Source organism: Belonocnema kinseyi, chromosome 5 (assembly GCF_010883055.1).
Source record: "Belonocnema kinseyi isolate 2016_QV_RU_SX_M_011 chromosome 5, B_treatae_v1, whole genome shotgun sequence".
Lineage (NCBI taxonomy): Eukaryota > Metazoa > Arthropoda > Insecta > Hymenoptera > Cynipidae > Belonocnema > Belonocnema kinseyi.
The window spans coordinates 76,492,152-76,514,331 of record NC_046661.1 but is presented as its reverse complement, the minus strand read 5'-3'; the positions used below and the strand labels follow the sequence as shown (position 1 = coordinate 76,514,331).

General features: G+C 27.1%; 1 protein-coding gene across 1 annotated transcript in view; it reads right to left on the bottom strand.

Annotated features, from left to right (window-relative positions):
- Positions 1-18,263, bottom strand: part of LOC117172340 (atlastin) — a 96,111-nt gene extending 77,848 nt beyond the window's left edge. The window contains exon 1 of the mRNA XM_033360149.1: positions 18,134-18,263. Coding sequence (XP_033216040.1) covers positions 18,134-18,188 — 55 coding nt within the window. The 5' untranslated portion in view covers positions 18,189-18,263. The remainder of the gene's footprint in view (positions 1-18,133) is intronic.
- Between the last annotated feature and the right edge of the window lie 3,917 nt (positions 18,264-22,180).

Below are 22,180 nucleotides of genomic sequence, written 5' to 3'. Positions count from 1 at the left end.
CGCGATAAAAACAACAAACTTGACCTTCAAATGCATTCCACGGATTTCAGGGAAATTCATTTTCGCGATACCAGACGAAAAATTGGCTACTGTAAGTTAATACATTTCTATAACTAAATTTTTTTTTCTAATCTGAAGATAATACAATTATACATAATCTGTCGAAAATAATAAACTTTCCAACTTAGCAATTTTGCCCAAATTCCTGATTTACGAGAACAATTTACATAAAGTAACTAAATGTGTAACTCTTCTAACTAAACGTTTTACCTAATTCAAGCGTACACTTTCTTTGAGTTTAATATATCCTCTATTCACTCATTCGCCTCAAGAATTTTTTTTCCGTGTAGCGCAAACACTATTTGTTTTTTAAAATAAAAGAGCCCAAAATTTAGGACCACGGGCCCAAATTAGCCCTGAATGAACCCTAAATTATGAAATAGGTTACATCTCTATACCTTCATAGTGTTGTACCAGCTTAATATACCTCACAAAGTCAATATGTAAGGTTCCCCACTTGGGTCCATTAGTGGCTAAGGTCTTTTGTTTCAGGCGCCATTCACTCTACTGACACTCTTTTTATTAACTATTTGCCGCTATACTTTCCTGTCCTGGCATACTTCTCTAGCTTCTTTTATGTCCATACATTTTTTCATAAAGACTCTCGTGTTTCTGTGACTTCTTATGTCTCTTCTAACTAGGGTCTCATTCACACATTCTAACCATTTTATCCGCGGTCTTCCTCTGGGCACGCTGCCATTTACTTTACCTTGATACACTTGTTTCGTTAGTCGTTCGTTTGGCATTTTCTCAACATGTCCGAATCATCTTAAGCGATTTCTTTCCCATGTATCTACTAGCGTCTCTTCTGCACCGCATTCTTTTAGAATTATCTCGTTACTTACTTTGTCCATCAGGGTTTTCCCGCATATTATGCGCATGAATCTCATGCCAATTGCGTTAATTTTACTGTTATCTTTTTCTTGATAAGTCCATGTCTCGCTACCGTATAGTACAGTTGGTACAAATATAGAATTATGTATTGCCATTTTAGCTTTATTTGATATATTTTTACTTCTGATAAGGGGACCTGCTCTACCAATAACCTTCTTACCTTCGTTTATGCGTCTATCTAATTCCTCATCTATCTTCCCGTCCCTAGTAAATAAGCTACCAAGGTATACGAACTTATCAACTTGTGCAATTCTCTCATCATTTAATAAAATATTGCATAGTATTTTCTTACTCTTTTCTTCGAACACCATAGTTTTTGTGTTATTTTTGTTGATTTTGAGTCCCATGCTCTTCACGCTTGCATCTAGTTTATTCAACATTCTTTGTAAGTCTTCGATTGACTCTGCCATAACAACCTCATCATCTGCGAACGCTAACCCACGTACCCTTACTGTTTCGAGATCCACACCCTCTTCGTCGAAAATAGCCGTTCTTAAACACTTGTCCATAAATAATATAAATAACCATGAAGAAATAACGCATCCTTGTCCAACTCCTTGAATAATATCGAAACAGTAACTCAATTTCCCATTCACTCTTACACTCGCTTTGCTAGCCGTATATATTGTTTTTAAAGCTTGTAGGAGCCATCCATTGACTCCATACTCTTTCAGGACTTCCCAAAGTTTATCTATCTACCTTGTCAAAGGCTTTTTCTAGGTCAACAAATGCACAGAAAACTTTTTTTCCTACTCTTAAACTTTTTTCTATTACTTGCCTTAAGCTAAATATTTGATCCGTTCATGACCTTCCTGGCATAAACCCACTTTGGACTTCCCAAATCTTTGCTTCTGTTATTTTCATTACCTTACGAATAAGTATTTTTGAGTATACTTTACTTACGGAAATTATTGCAGTCGCTTTTATCTCCCTTTCTTTCGTATATTGGTACGATAATCGCTTTTTTCCAATCATATGAGACGTCTGCCATCTCGAAACACACATTTATCAATTCGCACAGTCTATGTGGTATGCACTCGACACCGCATTTATGCATTTCAGCGTTAATACTGTCTACTCCGGCAGCCTTACCGTTTTTCAAGTTCTTAATTATATCCCTAACCTCAGTGATACAGACTTTCTCAATTGAGTGTTCTATCGCATCGTGTTCAACATCGCAGTTGTGGTGTCCTATAGTTCCATATACTATTCTCATGTTCAGGCGCCTTCTACATCTTTATTTTTATGCGGTCCTCCCATCTTGCCCTAACTATGCTTTCGATTATCTTATTTTGGAAATCTATTCGCACATCCGGTTTCTGTAGGTTCTCAACTTTGATTCGCGTTTGTTTTGTTTTCTTGGTTCTCTTTTTTCTCTAGCCCCGACCTAAGTTAATTTTTGAGATCAGAAGGTAATGATCAGTATTGTATTCAGGACCCCTCATGACCCTTGTATCTTTCACTAACTCTCTTAGTCTTTCATGCGGAAGAACAAAGTCAATTATACTGCGGCTATTTCCTTTAGAACAGGTGTACATGTGGATCATTTTATGCCTAAACCAAGTATTTGTAATAAACAGACCCCCTTTTACGCATAGACCAACTAATTTATCTCCGTTATAGTTTGTTCTTGGATCCTCAAAATTGCCTAGCACTCTTTCTGTATCCTGATTTTGGATGCCCACCCATCCGTTCATGTCACCCAGTAGAATTAGTCTTTCCCCATGTTCGCAAATATTTATTGGGTCATTTAAAGTGTCCCAGAAGGCGTCTTTTACTTCTCTGGGATCACTATCAACTGGCGCGTAGTATGCTATGATAAATAGTCTTCTGATTCCTACTTTCATTCTAGCCTACAGAAGTCTGGGAGATACGAAACCATGGTCTCCCAGATGCTGCTTTGCTCTTTCATTCAAAATCAGACCTACTCCTTGTTTACCATGTGATTCACTATCTACTCCTGACCATATTTCAAATCCGCCTCTCAACACGCCGTTTTTTATGTGTTTGGTTTCGCATCCCTTTTTCTTTGTTTTAGGCACACATCAAATATCTAAATTCCTCACGTCCATAGTTTCACGCAAATCTTTTACTTTGAGATCATTTACCCCCCTAGCATTCCGAACACCCAGTCTCCATTCGTCGCCTGAAACATGACCTTTTGATTTTCCGTGTGCATGCCTTTTATCAATTAAAGTTTCAGTCCTTTCCGAGGCTATTCTGTAGTTTGTATTATTAATTGAATAGATGATACGTCCAACTATCACCTTTATGCAATAAGTTTATTTTCTGAGTCGAAATCATGTCAAAGTTAAGTAGCAAATCGTCATATGGTGGAGATTGTAGTTATAACGTCAGTCCCACCAAAAACTTCAGTTGATAAGGGAGGGCTGGGAGAGGGGGGGGGGGGGCAGAACTGGAACCGAGAGTCGTTTTGGGTTTGTGTTTTTGTTTTCATGGTGAGAAGGTCACCAGCCTTCAGCAGCGTTGTAATATATGGGAATTGATATCCGGCACGTCTTTTCAGACCGACACCAAAGACATGTATATATCTTGTTTTTTTGTGTATGTCTATTTTAGGCCTAAATCTTTGAATTTATAATAAAAAGAGAGTTACTCTCCCCCTCCCCCTCCGGTTCAAAATCTCAGCGTTATTTGTAGTTTCTACGTTTAAAATTTCTTTTTTATCGTAAAATTATAATAAATTTATATGAATTACTCATCTTTAAGTACGTTTCGAGATTTCCTAGTCACTGCATAACGAAACACAATTTTAAGAAAGTGCATGTTTACAATAATATTCCGTTCCTTGATCAGGATTCAGTTTAAGAAAAAACTCCTGTTGAGTCCTTTTGACAAAAGAGGATATTTCTCGGAGTGTCTATAAAACGTAATTTTGAGATATCTCGAGAACGGGACCAGCTACGATTTCAATTTAATTGGTTCTGGCCACTATAAATATTTAGTTGCCTAAAAACCTATTCAAACAATTTTTAAATCCATTTAATCGATCCTATAGATGCTTGAGAAGCACTGATACACTCGTTAAAAAAAATTACAAATCGTCCCATTAATTTCCCGGTCTCCAAAAATCGAGCGGCTATCCTGTTTAATAAAAAGTATGCATCTTTGTGTGCACTTTTTAAAGGTCGTTATCGTTCTCACAGGATTTCAGAGCCGTTTCGATAATCTTAACGCATCGCAAGTAAAGCGCCTTGCAATAAACATCGTTTGTCATAAAATACTCGTGTCCCAAACCGGCTTGATGGTATCTTAAATAAATATCTGTAGATGAAAGTACCTCGTAAATTCGCACAGTTTGCAACCAAGAGCCGTAGAAAAGCCAATCGTTACTGTGCTTTAGAATCCACCCGTACGTTATGCAGTTAATCCATTCGCAACCGTGGAAATAAATTGCAGAATCAAGAACACTATGTTTTTATCGCTTAAAGCGATAAAGGAAAATATTCGATTTATCCCAGAGATGATAAAAACATATTTAGACTCTAAAATTCCTGAAACGGGTTTCCAATTTTCAATCGATTACGATTAAAAAAATTTTCCACACTTAAAAAAAAAGGAATTGTGAAAAAAGTGCACAAAAACTAGGATCAAATTTTTAAACATTATAAAAAAATAGTATTGGCCACTGAATGAGAGAAATAATAACTTTGTTTCTTTATGAATATAGAGTACATAATGCTCATTGGTTTTCAAATATTATTTGTACAATCAAAATAAACTTCAAAGTTAAAACCAGTCTGATGAAAATAATTTTTTGAAATAATTTTCCTTAAAACTTACCTTTTAAATAGTTTAGACTTTAAAGTATTGAAATATTAGGGTTTTAAATTTGAGACTGTACGATGTGAAAACAAAATGATTAATTTTTTATTAATTCAGACTTCATAGCCAACAATGCTATCGAACCAGGAAGAACAGGGTGGTTTTTCCAGAAAACCGAGAAATAAATTCTTTTTAATGAAATTAATATAGATACAATATTGACTGCCATATAAGACGCTTTGAAGGCAAAGGACTTCGAGACGAAATATATTGAATTTTAAACAAAATAGTTGAGTTTCTAACCAAAGGAAACAAGTTATCAACCACAAGCTAAATTCTCAACAAAAGAGTTGAGGTTTTCAAGTTAAAAACTAGAATGGTTTAGAAAACAATTAAGTTTTAAACCCAATAGATTTATTTTCAATTAAACGCAGAAATTAAAAAACAGTTTCACGCAACAGTTGCATTTACAACCATATACTCAAGAACTTAAAAAAAGTGACGCATTAAAAAAAAACAGTTTTATCCAAATGATTGAATTTTCAACATGGAAAGATGACTTTTCATCCAAATGGTAGAATTTTCAATCAAAAAAAGACTAAACTTCAAGCAAATATAGTGAAACCCTTCAATCGCCTTTCCGAGAATTGACGCCGCGCCGCAGGTAGGTGTAACGGGAGCTGCGTGGGGTATGCGGTTGTCACTCAGGCGATCACTCAAAAGTGAATAAATAAAAGTGGAGCGTGCTATAATGAGTTAGTTCCCACCCACCGTCAGACCCAAAATCGGAGCTATAGAAGAGTTTCACTGCAGTTAAATTTTCAAGCTATAAAGATCAATAATCTAAAAGAGAGTTGAAATGTTTTCAATCAAATAGTTGTATTAAGAAAAATTCTTTTTCTTGCGAAGACTAATTTTTTTTAAAAAAGTTGCATTTTCGACCAAAAATATAATTTTCAATCACGAATGTCAACAACGATGAAGTTAACACGAAAACAAATGAATACGTTTTCTATCCAAAAATATGAATGTTCAACACAACAGTTGATTTTTTACTAACAAAGATTACTTTTAAAGAAAATGATTAAATTTTAAACAAAATGTATGATTTTTAACAACAGAATATTTATATTTCCAGGTAAAAAAATGTAATTTGGAACCAAATTGTTGAGTTTTCAAATAAAATTATAAATTTTCATCTTAAACGATGGATCTTAAACTGAAATTGTTGAAATTTCGACAAAAAGACGAATTTTCAACCACGAAGATTAATTGGTACAAAAAAAAGACGATTTTTCAACGAAATAGTTGAATTTTCAAGTAATTAGTTAAATTTAGAACTGAAAAAATCAATTCTTAACAGAACTGGTGAATTTTCAACTAAAATGGAACATTTTAATTCTTAGTAAAAAAGATTATTTTTTAAAAAGGGCGCGCGACTGTTGAATTTCGGGCTTCGCGCTCGATAATGGATTCCCTCGCGTTTCGGGCTCGGATATTTATGCTTTGTATTCGAATGCTTGAGTGAAACTTTATCAAACATATCTTTCAGATCGCAGTATGTATATGCGTCTTCATTTTCTGAATCTTCTACTTAATTAAGTATAGTTAAAGATTAAGTTTCTCAAAGCTCTGTAGGTTTTGAGGTACATTATCATTGTGAAACTCGCACTGCGCACTCGATTTTTTACAAACATTATTTTGTAAATATATATTTTCTGAAGCACCTTAAAATAAATAAAAAAAGACAATAATTTTTTCATACATTTTTCTCAATCTCGCGTTGTTATGCTACGAATAGGATTTTCGTATTCATATTTTTTTTATGGATAAAGCAAAATATCCTACAACTCTTCTTTTAGATTTTCTACGTATCTCGAGTCTTTTGGCATAATAATGAAAATTCCAATTTTCTGCATATTATTTACAATAAATAAAAACAAAATTAAGAGTCCTATTGTAAAATGGTTAAAAGACATTTTGTAGGATTTTTCAAAAGCTATAATTTCTCTGTGATACTTTTTTCGTACTTTGCGTCGTTTGGTTCAAAATTTGAATGCTGTATTTTCAAATTTCGTACAATTTTTAATAAAATTTGAATAACTTTTTCTATTAATTTGTTTTCGTGCCTTTTGTCATATTTATGATTAAAACCAAAATCACGTCTCCAATCAAAAAGTGATTCATGATAAATTTTTAGCTCTTTTTCGGACAAACAATTTTTGTTGAATAATTTTTTTTTGTAGCTTGTGTCATTTTTCCACAATTTAAAGTTTTTAAATTTTTAATGTTATTTTTCACGAATAAAACAAAAAGTACGCATCCTATTAAGAAGTGATTATTAACGCATTTTTAGATCTTTTTTGATATCAAAATTTTTGTTTATTTATCTTTCTTTTGTATCCTGCATAGTTTGACTACAAAATGGAATTTTGGATTTTCTATTATTTTTTGTGCAATACAAATTTGAATTTTAGATTTTCCAAGAAAATCCAAAAACTTGCTATGATAATCTTGTAGCGATTTCAAAAAGCAATGTTTTTCTTCGCTTGACTTTTTTTTCATATAAAGCGCTTTTTAGTTGAAAATTTTGATTTTCGATTGATTAAATTTTTTTTTAAATACTGTAACTCTAAGAATTTTCTTTTGATCGAAAAATGTCATTAGGATACATTTTTTGTTGTTCTGAGTACTATAATAGCCGCATGTAAAATTTTTAGACAGGAGAAAATGGTCCCAAAAATTTAGAAAATGCTCTAAGTTTTGGAATTTTTATCCGAAATAGCTGGTCAATGAATTCGTTTTTCTTTTAGGGCCTAAAAAAGTGTGCCAAAGATCGATTTGATCCATTTTTTTAATCTTAAATTTGATCCGAAATTTTTCAAGAGTTATCGTGTTTAAGGACGGTCGGACGGATAGACACCATCTTAAAAAATTGATTTTCGGTTTCAGGGGGTCTCAAAAAGCTGAGATCCGTTGAAAAACTGTGGTGTCAAATTTCGGAGAGCTCTAATGTTTTCTCAATCAGAAATGATCAGAATATAAAAAAAAATCAATCAAAGTACTGAATTTTCAACTAGAATAGATGAATTTAAAACCCAAAAAGGTGAATTTTCAACTAAAAATGATAAATATTCAACTGCAATATTTGCATTTTTAAACAAAAATATGAATTTTCAAACAAGAAGATTAATTTTATACCAAGAAAGACGATTCTTCAACAAAATATGTAAATTTTCAAGGAAACAGTTGAATTTTAAGCCAAATAGTTGAATTTGAAAAAAAAATTTTCAACCAAACGAATGAATTTTCGATTAAAATGGAATAGTTCAATTTTCAGTAAAAAAAATTAATTTTCCAAACAACAACAAAATTTCAACCAAAAAAATGCATTTTCAATCAAGAAGATTAACTTCTACCAAAAAAGATGAATTTTTAACGAAATACATGAATATCGAACTAAAAAAAATCAATGTTCAACAACAAACTTAATAGTTAAGTTTTCAGTTAAAAAAGGAATGATTCCATGTTGGAATATACGAATTAAATTAACTCGAAGATATCCAAACATTAAATTTAACAATATTCTATTATTTAAAAGCTCTATAACCCGCAGCGCATTGAAATACATCATAACAATAACTCTCGATGTGAATTTCCGATTGAAATATCCGTTTTGCTGAGAAGCTTTCTAAAAAAGTTACCCCATTCTGAGCGAGAGAGTCATTATTCGGATTTCATTTAAGCTTCAGATAATGTTGCAATTTACTCGTGCAGCATTAATCGTACTCCCTTGTGCACACGCACTCTGCTAAAGGGAAATTTTGTTTGATTTACTAAAGTGCACTGAAATCAGCGATAAAATAGAGACAAATGTGTGGACATTTACCACTTCAACCCACATTTTACGATCAGAGATTTTTGATTGTGTATGTAGATATTAAGCTTGAATTAATATTCAAAAATTGATGTTTTATTTGTTCAAGACATTAAACATGCTATGCGCGCACTAATTGCCTTTCGCTTTCCAAAAATAAATTGTAACATTTTTTACACTCAAAGTATTCAACCTTGTCAAATACGTTAATTTTATCTTACACTCTATAGTATTCTCAATATTAATGATATTCTAAAATTGACAAAAAAACAAAATTTACAGGATATTATTTCAAAATTTGTTTCTGAGCTGAATTTTTCTATCCTTACAAATGTAATGAATAAACTTTTAGAATGATTTACAGTTTTTAATTATTTTTGTTATAGTTGATATTATGGAAAATATCCCAGGCGAAAATATTATATATAGTTTATATATAGTGTGAAGTTTTATATATAATACTTATTTGTTTTATATGAAAAAAGTATAAAACAAATGAATATTATATATAATACTTCACAGAATATATAAACTATAAACATCATTTATCATTTCTTGAATTTTCCTCCGAAGTTCATGAATCTGATAATAATTCAAACAAATTTCAACTTTATCTTCCTATACTTAAAATTCAGTGAATATCTGATGAATTTTCAATTAAAACGATGAATCTTCTATTTGAATTTTCCAGCAGGAAGATTTATTTCTATAAAAAGAAAATTTTGCAACAAAATGCGTTAATTCTCAACCAACTATTTGAATTTTTTTACCAAAAAATATCAGTTTTCAACAATAACAACAAAATGAATATTCAACCACCAAAAAGATGAATTTTCAAATACAAATTTAAATTTCAAACAAGATTAATTTTCTATCAAAACAGAAGATATTTGAACAAAATACATGGATTTGTAATAAATAGTTGAATTGTGAACCAAAAATATTAATTTTGATCCAAAAATAAAATACCTTAATTTTTAGATAAAAAATTAATGTTCAGCCAAAGAGATGCATTTGCAAAAAAAATACTTTCTCAATCATGAATGATGAGAATGTAAAAATTCATTATTAACCAAAATAAATAGTTTAAACCAAAAAAATCATTTTCACAAGAAAATGAATAGTTAAATTTTCAATTAAATAAGTTACTTTTCAATCAAAGAGATGAATTTCCAAATAAAAGGATAGAATATTCATTGAAATTAATTCAAATTGTGAATGCATGACTCAATCTGATGCAACTACCGCGGTGAAATTGCGACCCTCGAGCTGTTTATCACGCTTGACTGAACACATCGACCCACTCCGCCCCTCTCATCATGAAACCGCCGAGCGGCATAAATTCTCAGATCGCACAAATTCAGTTTACGGAAGTCCAGGTTCCAGTGTGGTAACAGATGAAAAAATATAAATAACAAAAAATGAATTTTCAACCACAGCTTCAATCATTTATTCAATTGAAAGGATGAGATTTTGAAAAACAAAATAATGTTTAGCAAGAGTCTAACTTTCAACTAAGTTGTAAAATTTTTATCAAAAAAAGATGAATTAATTATTAAAGAAAAATGTCAGGGTTAATATTTCAAACTTAAAACATCTTAATTTTAAGTCAAAAGCGGTTGAATTCAACGAAAAATACGAATTTTTTATTGAGAAAGATTTTTCAGAAAAGAGAAAAAAAAATGCAACCAAACTGTTGAATTTTTAAGAAAAAAGATGAATTTTCAACAAAAAATATCAATTTGCCAGGTAAAAAAATTAATTCCCGATTTTCCAAAATTCAACAAATACTGAAATTTATATTTTTGAATTTAATTATAATTTCAATGTTCTATTTAATTTTTTATTTCTGGTATAGATTTTTCGGAACAATGAAAATCTGTATCCATTTAGAATACTTGTAAATAAAAAACGGCGTAAACTTTAGCCATTAAAAGATTCAGGGGCTTGTTCTATTTTCATTCCTGAAAGCTTTTACATTTTTTTCAGATGCATTGCGCAATTTCAATATGAAAAAGTTTCGAAATTACCAAAAAATTTTTAAGATAATTTATAGAGCTTTTAAATTTCTTATGAACATAGGATTTTCTCAGATTTATGAACTAAAAATTGACGAATCTAAAGCGCTTAAAAATTTTATTTAGATTACGAAAAAAGTTTGAGATTTAACATTTTTTCAAAAATTTCCAATTAAATATGATTAAATCCTCTTATAGAAGCTTATAATTATATTTCTGATCGAAGCAGAAAGAGAGGATTAAATATTTTTTAATTGTAGAATTTGCCGGTTGCCCGACCTTCGAATTCCACTTAGAATATTTTTCAAATCATAAAGTGCTTTAAAAATAAATTTAGAAGTATGAGGGAAGTACATAAATTTACAAAATTTTTAAAAATTACGAAAAATAACAAAAAACTATAAAAGTAGGTATAAAAACCATTATAAACGCACTCTAATCATTCCGAAATTGCCAGGAAATATCTAGGATTAATGCAAAAATATTATTTCGAATTCCAGAAGGAAAACGTAAAACTATATAAAGTATAAAACTTCAATAATTTAAAAGTTTCTAAAAAACCTGGAACACTACATTTGAGATTTTCAATTGGATTTGTGGGAAATGAGAAGAATTTTATAAAATTCATAGAAATTCAAGGCAAACTGAAAAAATTAAAGTACATTGAAAATAATTTAAAAATTTCCAAATATTCTACTGGCTGCAGTAAAATGTAAGTGCATTTAAAATGAATCAAGTGAATTGAATAAAATGAGAGTTAACTGGATTCAGAACAAATTCAAGAAGAAAACAGGATATTCTTTAATTAACGAATTAAATTAAATTCAAGTGAATTTATAGAAATTTAAGGAAAATATGAAGAATTCGACGGAATTCATAAAAATTTAAGGCAAATAAAAAAAAATTCAAGTGAATTGAAAATGTTTCATTCAAAAATATTTTTGAAAATTCATTGTATTCATAAAATTAAGGATGAATTAGGAAAAATAAAAGTATTTGATGGAATGCCTAATAATTATTAGTTCACAAAACCTAATGGTGAATTAAAGAAGACAACAAAAATAAATGAACTGAGTATAATTAAGTGAATTTAGAAGAATTCTAGCCAATTAAAAATAAGCAGGGTAAATTTAAAAGAATTATGATCATTTAAAATTGTTTAAACAAAAATAGTTGAATGCTTAACAAAAAAAAAACATTTTCTTTTTTTACGCGTGGAAAAATTTCTAAATAAAAAAATAAAATATTTCTACATAATACTAAAGGACAATTACAGAATAAGAATATAATTGATTTTGATTTTCAGTTTTCATGTATTGAAAGAAGTGACTAAACTGATCTTTTTATTTCTTGATACAATAAAATATGATTTTTAAATTAAATTACTGAAAATTATTAATTTTAAATTAAATTATAGTAAACGTGTCTCCAAATTTCAATTCTTTAATAATAAGGCATTGCATTCATAATTGTTTCTCATCCACAAAGTACATTCTTTACTAACAAAAACAATTTATTCACTTGTTCTTGTATTATGCTTCGTACTTTAATTTTAATTAATTTAAAATGTTATTTCATACTAACATTCTAGAATGAAAATAGTTTAAATAAAATTTGAAATTTAATTTATTTTACAAATTGCCAAGGTACTTTCGCTGAATAAATTTAAACAACGTTTTCGTTTAAACTCATAAAGCGAATTTATTTTCCTTTGATATTTTGAACGTAAATTAAGGTTTGCTGCGTAACATACCTGCATTTTTCAAGAGAAAACTTTTTATTCAAACAAAAACATTTCTTTTAAATTAGAAAAGGAACAAGTTTATAAAACTAAATAAAACAAGATTATTTAAAAAAGATTCCACTTCTAACACTGTTTAAAAATAAAGGCAGTTTTTAATTATAATTTGATATTTAATAATTAAACTAATAATTTTTTCAATACCATTTGCAAAAATGAAATCTAAAATTCTAACGAGTTATTTTTTGAATAGACAAAATATTTAAGAAAAGATATTATAAAATTTGTTAATAATCAAACCAATTTTGAATTCGACTTATAATTCTAGCAAAAAAAATCTACGCAGGAAGGTACTCTAAAATTGTCAATAATTTATGACAGCACTTTTTTATTATTGTTATTTTTTTTACGTTCATAGCAATCTTGGTAAAGTCTTCGTAGGTCAAGTTTTGTGTTATTCATTGATCCATTATTTATGATTTTGAGAATGATTTAATTTTGCAGTGTTTATTTCTTTCGCACACCTAATAAAAAATTATTAATTTTCAAGCACTTTCAATTAAAATTTCTTAAATTTAGAAAGATTTAATTTAACCATTTTCAATTTTAATATGAAATAGAATTACAAATTCAATTAATTTAAAAATGTTTAATTTCATTTATGAAACTCTTATAGACTTCACAGACCAAAAGGCTCTAAAAACAGGGAAAATACAGTGATTTTATCACGCAAATAAGAGAATACATTTTTTTAAATAAAATAACTCAGGCATCATATTGAATTGAGCTTAAATTTAGAACCCGAAAATATGAGTTTTCAACCAAAATAGCTTAATTTTCAAGCCCATAAAACGAATGCCCCCCCCCCCAAACAATTAAATTTTTGAAGAAAAAATGCGACTTTTTACCTAAACAGTTTCTTTTTAACCGAATAGTTGGATTTTCTACCATATCGTTAAAATTTCAAGCCAAAAGAACAAAAATTGATTTAAAAAAAATCAAAAAAATTTGATTGAATTTTGAACTTCAAGATGTGAAATTTAAATAAACCCAAAAATATGAATTAAAGAAATTACACTTTTCAAACCAAAAAAAAAAAATTTTTAACAAAACAATTTAATTGTAACCCAAATGGCTGAAAGTTTAAGCAAAAGACAGAATTTCGTACAAAACAATTTAAACAATTAAAAAATTGTTTTTTTCATCAATATTATTTATTTATCAGAAATAAAATAATGAAATACTTTGATCAGAGCAATTTTTTGTTTCATATATTTTCCCTATTTAGATATTCTTAAAATTTAAAGTAATAAAAAAATTTGATTCCAATTTTTTTTTTTAAATTTGCGTAATAGTTTCCAAAATTATTACTCTTTTAATAACAACCTTGTTCGTATATTGTTCTTTTGCATTACATTTTTCCCAACTATTATTTTTAAATAAAACAATAATTTAAAAAAAATACATTGTACATAGAAAAAACGGTTTGATCAAACTATTTCATTATTATATTTTTAATAAATAAATACAGTATTGAATACGTTACAATTCGACCATTTGCTATAGGAAATTAAATTATTATAATATTTTTAATTCTGTTATAATATAACCTATCAGGAATTTTATTATTTAGAAAGGTTCAACTTTGCCAATATTATTAATTGTTCGCGTATTTTATTATTCGAAAATTTTCCAAGCCGGGATTTTTATGTTTCGGCAATTTTCTATTTCGAATATTTTATTTTTCGGGAATTCTACAGTGTCAGGATATTTATTTTTCCGGGTTTTTAAATGCCCCTCAAATAGATTTTCAATTTAAAAATGAGAATTTTCATATAAAAAATTAATTTTTTACCAAATTGTTGAATTTTTTACTAAATAGTAGAATTTTAAACAAAAATAGTTGAATGCTGAAATAAAAAAAATGAGAATAAAATTTTATTTTTTTTTACGCGTGGAATAAGTTACAAATAAAAATAAAATTTCTACATTACAATTGAAAGAGAAAAAAGTCTTGAAAAAATTAAAACCCACTTTTCGAAGAAGACTGAACTACTAAATTTATCAGTAAGACGATTTTTATTCATTGTTTAATTATTAAAAAATAAACTAATTATTTTTTAAACATCTTGATGATAATACCAGCCATTTAGTACATATTTTTAGAAAAAAATATAATTGTATATATTGTATATATTACAACCAAAAATGGTAAGTCTCCAACCAAATGATAAAATTTTCGATCAAAACATATCTTTTATAACGAAAAAGTGCCCCTTTCAAGAAGACAATTAAATATTTAGCTATAAAAGCTATATTCGAGAAAAAAAAATATTAGTAGACTTTTTAAACGGAAAAAAATAACGTTTAACCAAAAATAGTTAAATTTTCAACCAAAATGGTCGAATTTTTAAGCCAAAAAGCAGAATTTTCAACTTGAAAATATAAGTTTTCTAATCAAAAGTTAATTTCCTATCAAATAGTTGAATTTTCTACCAGAATAGTTTAATTTTTAAACAAATAGTTTAATTGCCAACCGAATAGTTTGATTTTCAACTAAATAGTTAAATTTTAAAACGAAATATTTGAATGCTTAATCCCTTCACCTATTTTCTTTATAAAAAGTGGAATATTTTAACTTTCAGTTGAAAAAATTAATTTTTAACACAAAAATAGAAGCATTTTCAACTAAAATGATGAATATTTAACTGGAACATTTGAATTTTCAACCAAAAAGATGAATTTATAAATGGAATAATAACATTTTTAGTTTAAAAAATTCATTTTAAACCAAAAATAAGAGTTTTCAACTAAACCAATAAATTTCAAACTAAAATAGTTGAATTTACAAACGAAAAATTAATTTTTTTTAAAAAAGATAAATTGTCAACAAAAACCTAAATATAATTGCATTTCAAGTAACTACTTAATTTTTAACCAAACAAATTAATTTTTAAGTTATACTATGGAGTGTTTAATTGGAATAAGTTAATTTTTCATATAAAAAATTGTGTAAACAAAATAAAACTAGCTTTTAAGAACAAAAAATTAACTTTAAAAAAAATAGTTATACTTTTAAACAAAGTAGTTAATTTTCAAATAAAATTTTAAATATTTACCTGGAATAGTGGGATTTTAAACCATAAAGATTCTTTGTTGTGAATTAAATTGTAATGAAATTTTCCAGCAAAAACATTTACTTTTAACAAAGAAGATAAATTTCTACCAAAAAATACGATTTTTTAACTACAAATATAATTTTTTACCCAAAAATTAAATAAAAAAATTTCTAGTGAGAGAGTGGATGTTCAACCAAAGAGGAATGTTTAACTGAAATTATGGAATATTCAACTGGAATAATATTTATATTTTCAGTAAAAAGAAAAAAATAAATCAAAAAACATTCAAAGGAAAAAAAAGTTTTCAAACCAAATAAACATCTCATTATTCCAAAAAAGAAATTAATTTTTATTAAAAACGATAAACCTCCAGCCAAGAAAAAATTAATAACAAGAAGGGTTTAACGATTAACCGAAAAATTTTATTTTCAACCCAAGAGATTAATTTTTGTTATTAAATAAAACAGACATACATGCTCATTTATTCGTTTAATAACTATATTAATTTTTCAATTAAATGCTTTCATAGAATTTGAGTTTAAAGAATTATTATTTTAAAAAATTAATAATAATATACTAATTATAATTATTAATATATTAATAATAAATAAAACCTATTTTAAATTATTCTTTAATTCTTTTTATTGGAAATAAAACGTATTACATCTCGGCATCATTGAAAAAAATTAAAATAATTATATAAAATCCTAATATTGTTAACATACAATTAAAATAATATTATATATTTGCATTCTACCAATTATTGTAAACTTTTCAAGAAAAAGATAATTTACTACAAAAAAAATCGAATTTTTAAGAAAAACGTGAATCTTCAAAGAAATAGTTGGATTTTTAATAAAAAAAGACAAATTTGTATACAAACTATTTATTTTTGAACTAGAAAAGATCAATTTTCAACTACAATAATAACTTTTCATCTGGAATAGTTAAATATAATAAAAACAAGATTAATTTTCTAAAAAAAAAGACGAATTTTCCACAAAGTACATACATTTAAAAATAAATAGTTTGATTTTTAAATTCAAAATATCAATTTTTAACCAAATAATCGAATTTTCAACAAGAATATATAAATTGATTTTTAACAAAGTAGTTACATTTTAAATCAGAGGTGAATTTTAAATGAAACTGATGAATCGTCAAGAAAACAAATTAATTTTTAACAAAAGATTTTAAGTTAAAACCAAGTAGTTGAATTTTCAACTAAAAAAAGATGAATTCGTAATGAACAATGTAAAAAAAATTCTATTATAATTCAGAAATATTTCTTTTTTGAAATAATAATTATATTTTAAGGACAGCTTGAAAAACTTTCTTGAGCTCAAATTTATAAGAGGGAACTTTCAATTGTTGATAAGTAAATGCTTGGCATTTAAATAATAATATTAATGATACTATAATTGTTAAACAAAATTTATTTGTAATTAGAACAATAAAATAAAATTTTATATAAATTTAAATGTGGATTAAATTTGTATTTTTGGTTTTATTTTCAGGAATTCCAAACATGAACTTGATTATTGGACGTTAAATGAGATTTTGAATTTGATTTCAATCCAATTTAAATTTCTTAAATTTTAATTAACTTTCCGATTCATTTTCGGTCCTTTTCCAGTTTCCCAGTCAAGTCGCGACCCCGATGAATTTATTTAAAGTTAAAACTGATAGAAAACTCACGAAAAATTAATTCAGTTAAAATTTCGAATATAAAAACGTTCGAATTACAGAGATGCAACTCATTATTTAAACTCTGTCTAAAAGTGTCAACATTGAGATAATTTTTATCAAAATTCTCAAAAGAGGTCTTAACACTGTTCTAAAAATCACTCTGTAATCGCAATACGTATGACAATAACAATCTCTTAAAATAATTAGAACACTTCGAGAAAATTTAAATCCTCGCTCAGTTCCAACTTTCGCCACCGGGCGCACCACAATCGTACCATGCTTGCATACATGATCAACGTCAGCTGCGCCTTTTTTTGACAGAAATTTCGCTTTTTCTCCACAATTTCTACATAACCACTGCTCAATTTCACTCATTTTCATCCTTTTCACCGCCGATTTTCACAAAAGTCAGCCAAAAAGAACTTTCACTCAAAAAATGTCTAACCTTTCTTCTGAAACTGAAACTCATTCTCGCTTATGCACTCGTCAAATCTGGATGTAAACAACCCGATGACTTTTCCGATTTTTCCACAGATTTTTATCGAAATATCTTCGTAAGTATAGAATTAGAAATACACGAAAGAAGAAACGCAATAGTCGTAAAAAGATCACAAAAAAGTAATACAAAAACTGTTCAGTCATGCTCGTTTGATAACACGTTCCTACATTTGCATTTTTTAACCGGATTTCATTTCCGTTTGACACGGGGCGAATTTTTCTTTTTCCTGTGTCAGGCGAGATCGCGAATTCAAGAAATTATGCGTGCAATTCTGGAAATTGTGGGGACGTTCGAGGTCGAAGAACGGAGGCGTAGATTATGGAAAACGGGTTAGGTCACGTCACGAGTTTTAAGGTTAGGTTTTCAGCACTCCCGGGAATTGTTCGATTCGCGGAAAACTTTGGGGGTACCCGGTTGTGTGAAACATCGAAAATTCTTGGAAAAACTTACCAACATACGAGGGATCGTAGTCGCCACTGTGTTTACGTTCTTTCGTGTCCGCCATATTAGTTACGAGTAATATGATTTCCGGATGTGCGCGAGCACAAAACCACTTTGCTCACTACGCGAGCCAAAGTCAAACGTCACCAGAATTCGAGTCTACGTTGAGGAAGGTAATTTATTTAGCTTTATTATACCTTTTATGTTGCGTGTCTCGCGATATATACAAAAAATTACTTGTTCAATTGTGACTAGCTTTCTGGTTCACTAGCAATTTTTAGGTTAAGTTTCAATTCAGCACATTAGAAAATTGATAGAGAGTGACCAATTGATGGCTCAAAAACTTAAGAGGTTGATTATCTCTTGTTTTTTTTTTGTTTCATAATTTATTTAAACTGAAATATTTACGCGCCACGTGCACACTTCTGACGCTTTCTTTTTAAAAAACTGTTTATTCTCTAATATTTTGTTATCGATTTTACAGATAATCTTACTTTTAATATTTTTTAACATTTAAAAATATCAAATATACATTTCGAGGTATTTCTTCGAAATTTTCGAATAGCCACTGAAAAAGTTTTTTGGTTAAAGAATTTTTAATTCTTCTTTTTTACATTGATGATTCATTATTTTAGTTGAAAAAACTTTTTTTTTGTTCAAAATTTAGCAGTTTTGTTAACGTTTTATAAACATTATTTCTTTAACTAAAAATTTAACTATTCCGTGTTTGGTTAAACATTTATGTTCTCAAGTTGGAAATTCAACAATTTATTATTGAAAATTTCTATATTTTGTTGAAACTTTGTCTTTTGTGATAGAAAACTAATATTCTTAGTGAATAATTCACCTTTTTGGTAAAAAAAAACATACTTTATTAAAAATAAATCTTTTTGGTTTCAAATTAATTTTTTTTTTGCTTGAAAATTATTTTGTTTTAATCTTTTTTTTATCTGAAAATCTAGCTATTTAGTCAAAAACTTATTTTGTTTGCTTAAAAACTGATTTGTCTAATTAAAAAATAAACTATTCTATTTTTTGTTGAAAATTTACGTTTATAAATAGAAAATTTATATATTTTGTTGAAAATTGGTCTTTTTTGGTAGAAAATTAACCTTCTTGGTTAGAAATTCAACTACTAGGTTCAAAATTTAAATAAAAATAACAATTTTAGGTTGAAAATCCATGTGTTTTGTTACAAATTATTAGTTTTTGGTAGAAAATTATTATTGTGTCTGAAATTTCATTTCTTTTGTTAAAAATCATTTCTTTGTTATTAAAAATTTATTTTGTAACTAAAGTTTAACTATTTTTTTAACTAACTATAAAAATGTATGTTATTTGATTACAATTAATTTTTTTAACTTAAAATTAAACTATTATGATTTTTTTTGAGCATTTGTCTTTTTTGTGTAAAAATGCATTTTGAAAATTTGTATTTTTTGCTAGAAAATTAACACCTTTTTGTTGGAAATTCAACTATTAAGTAGAAAATTCAATTAAAAATTAAAATATTCTGATGAAAATTTATGTATTTTATTTAAAAATATTATTTTGTTGTGCAGAAATCTAATTTTTTTTTGGAATTTCATTACTTTAGTTGAAAATTATTTTTTTTATTAAAAAATATTTTTATAACTAAAATTTAAGTTTTTCATTTTTCGTCGAAAATTTTTTTTTTGTAGAAATTTAATCATTTTGTTTGCAAATTCATTTATTTTGTTTTTGGCAGAAAATTATGCTTTTTTGTTTAAAATTGAACTATTACGTTGAACCTTCTGTGAAAAATTAAAATATTTGGCTGAAAACCAATGTATCTTGTTAAAAATGATTCTTTTTTGTAAAAAATTAAACTTTTCAGTTGAAATTTTGTTGCTTTGATTGAAAATTAGTTTTTTGAATCAAAAAATATTTTTGTAACTGGAATTTCACTATTGCATTTTTCGTCTAAATTTTTTTGTTTGAAGATTTGTTAATTTCATCTGAAAATGTACCAGTCTGGTTTAAAATTAAACTATTTTGTTGAAAACTTATTTTATTTGGTTAAAAACACATTTCTCTTTCTAAAATGAAATTTTTATTCTTGAAGATGCATAATTTTACTCGAAAGTTGCATATTTTTGTGCTTTGAATGAAACTTTTTGTTTAGTTATTATTTATGAACTGAATATTCAACATTTTGGATGAGAGTCTTTTTTTATTGATGAACTAAATATATTGAAACGTCTTTATTGGTTGAAAGTTCAACTCTTTGGTGAAAATTCGTGGAAATATGATATATGAACTATTACACTTTTTGGTGAGAATTCATTTTTTTTTTAGTTGGGTTGAAAATTTAACTGTTTTGTTAAAAATTCCATTTTTGTTGTTCGAAAATTAATCATTTTATATAAAAATGTTATTATAAGACTTTACATTAATTGATCATAAGTTTTGGTCAGTTCTATTATGCACATAAACGTCACATTCTTTATCACCGTTCTATAACTGAAACTCAATTCTTAATTATGTTTGTGAATTTAGCAACATTCCTTCCTTCGAGTATTTTAAATTATCTAATCGGCATTGATAATAAGCGACAACAATCCTTTAGAGATTTTTGTTACATGTCTATTTTTTAGAAAAAATATAATCCTATCTGAAAAATTGGTGGAACGAAATGATCGAAAATCTCGTATTCACTGTTGTTGAATACCTGATTGGTCGCAACACTGTCTGAAGATGACTTTAAGTTACTGTTTTCGGTTTGTTCCAAAATCTCTGAATGAGGAATTTGAATTCCAAAGATTTATTTATAAAAAAGAAACTTTAAATTCTAAATGATTCTCTAATAATAAATTCAATCATTCTTTCCTTAACATTTTGACCAAATGTTTTAAAATTGATTAATGTTTTTAACATGATTAAGAATATAGTTCACCATAAATTTAGCAAATATAAATTTCTCAGTCCTTTTATTGGTCGATATAATTTATTTCTGAATGTTTTCAAATATTATTGATAAAAGGGAACATTTAAATGTTAAATATTTTTTGAGATTAAGAAATAAATATTTTCCTAATATGTTTCTAACACAACATAATTTATAAACTATCTCAAACTTTTAAAGAGACATGATAAAAATAAAAGTAAAGACAAAGACTTAGAATATCATTATTAACGAAAATGATCTATTGTTGGTACCGTAACAAAAAAAGAACATCAACAATAACATTTCTGGGAAAATAAAAAAATGTTCACATTTTACTCTCGGTTTTATTTAAAAATTTAAATTTAAAGAGACATTTCACAGACATAGAAGTTTTGAAAATATAAAAAAATGATTCTGAAATTATTTCAAGAAATTAAAAAAAAGTCCACTTTTAAAGATATTCAATAAAATTTTTAAAACATAAAAAATGATTTCCTAACATTTATGAAAAGAATGTCGAAGATTTTAAAGCAAAATTTTTTAATTTTGCAAGAATACAAAATATTCGAATAAACTCTAATCATTTTAAAAGAGATTTATAAGTTTTTTTTAATACCGAAAATAATTTAAAGTTGAAAAAGATATACATCAAAAGTGATTCTTTACTTGCAAAATTAATTTAAAACGATTTTAAATCATTACAAAATATTTCCAATCTTTTGAAAAAATAAAAAAAAAATTTGACTCATAAAATGATTTCAACCTATCAAAAAATGGTGATATTTGAAGATTTTGAACAAAAAAGTTAGAAGGTTTTCAAGAATTTTTAATGGCTTCAAAAGAATACAAAAATTTCTCATCTAGATGATTTTCAGGACCAATTTTTAATTTTGAAGAATTTTGGTTAGTCTTTAAGAGAAATTAGAATCATTTAAAAATATTTTTAGAAATTTAAAAAAATTTTCCAAAATAATTGAATATCTAAAAGATTTTAAAAAGCTTAAGCTAAAATATAGTATTCTGAAGATTTCGAAATACAATCTTGAAGTTTTTTTTAAAAGTTTAAAAATAATAAAACAGTTTTTTAAGGTTCCCGGGAATATTTAGATTAATTCTTTATTTTTATTAACAAATTTTAATTGAATAAA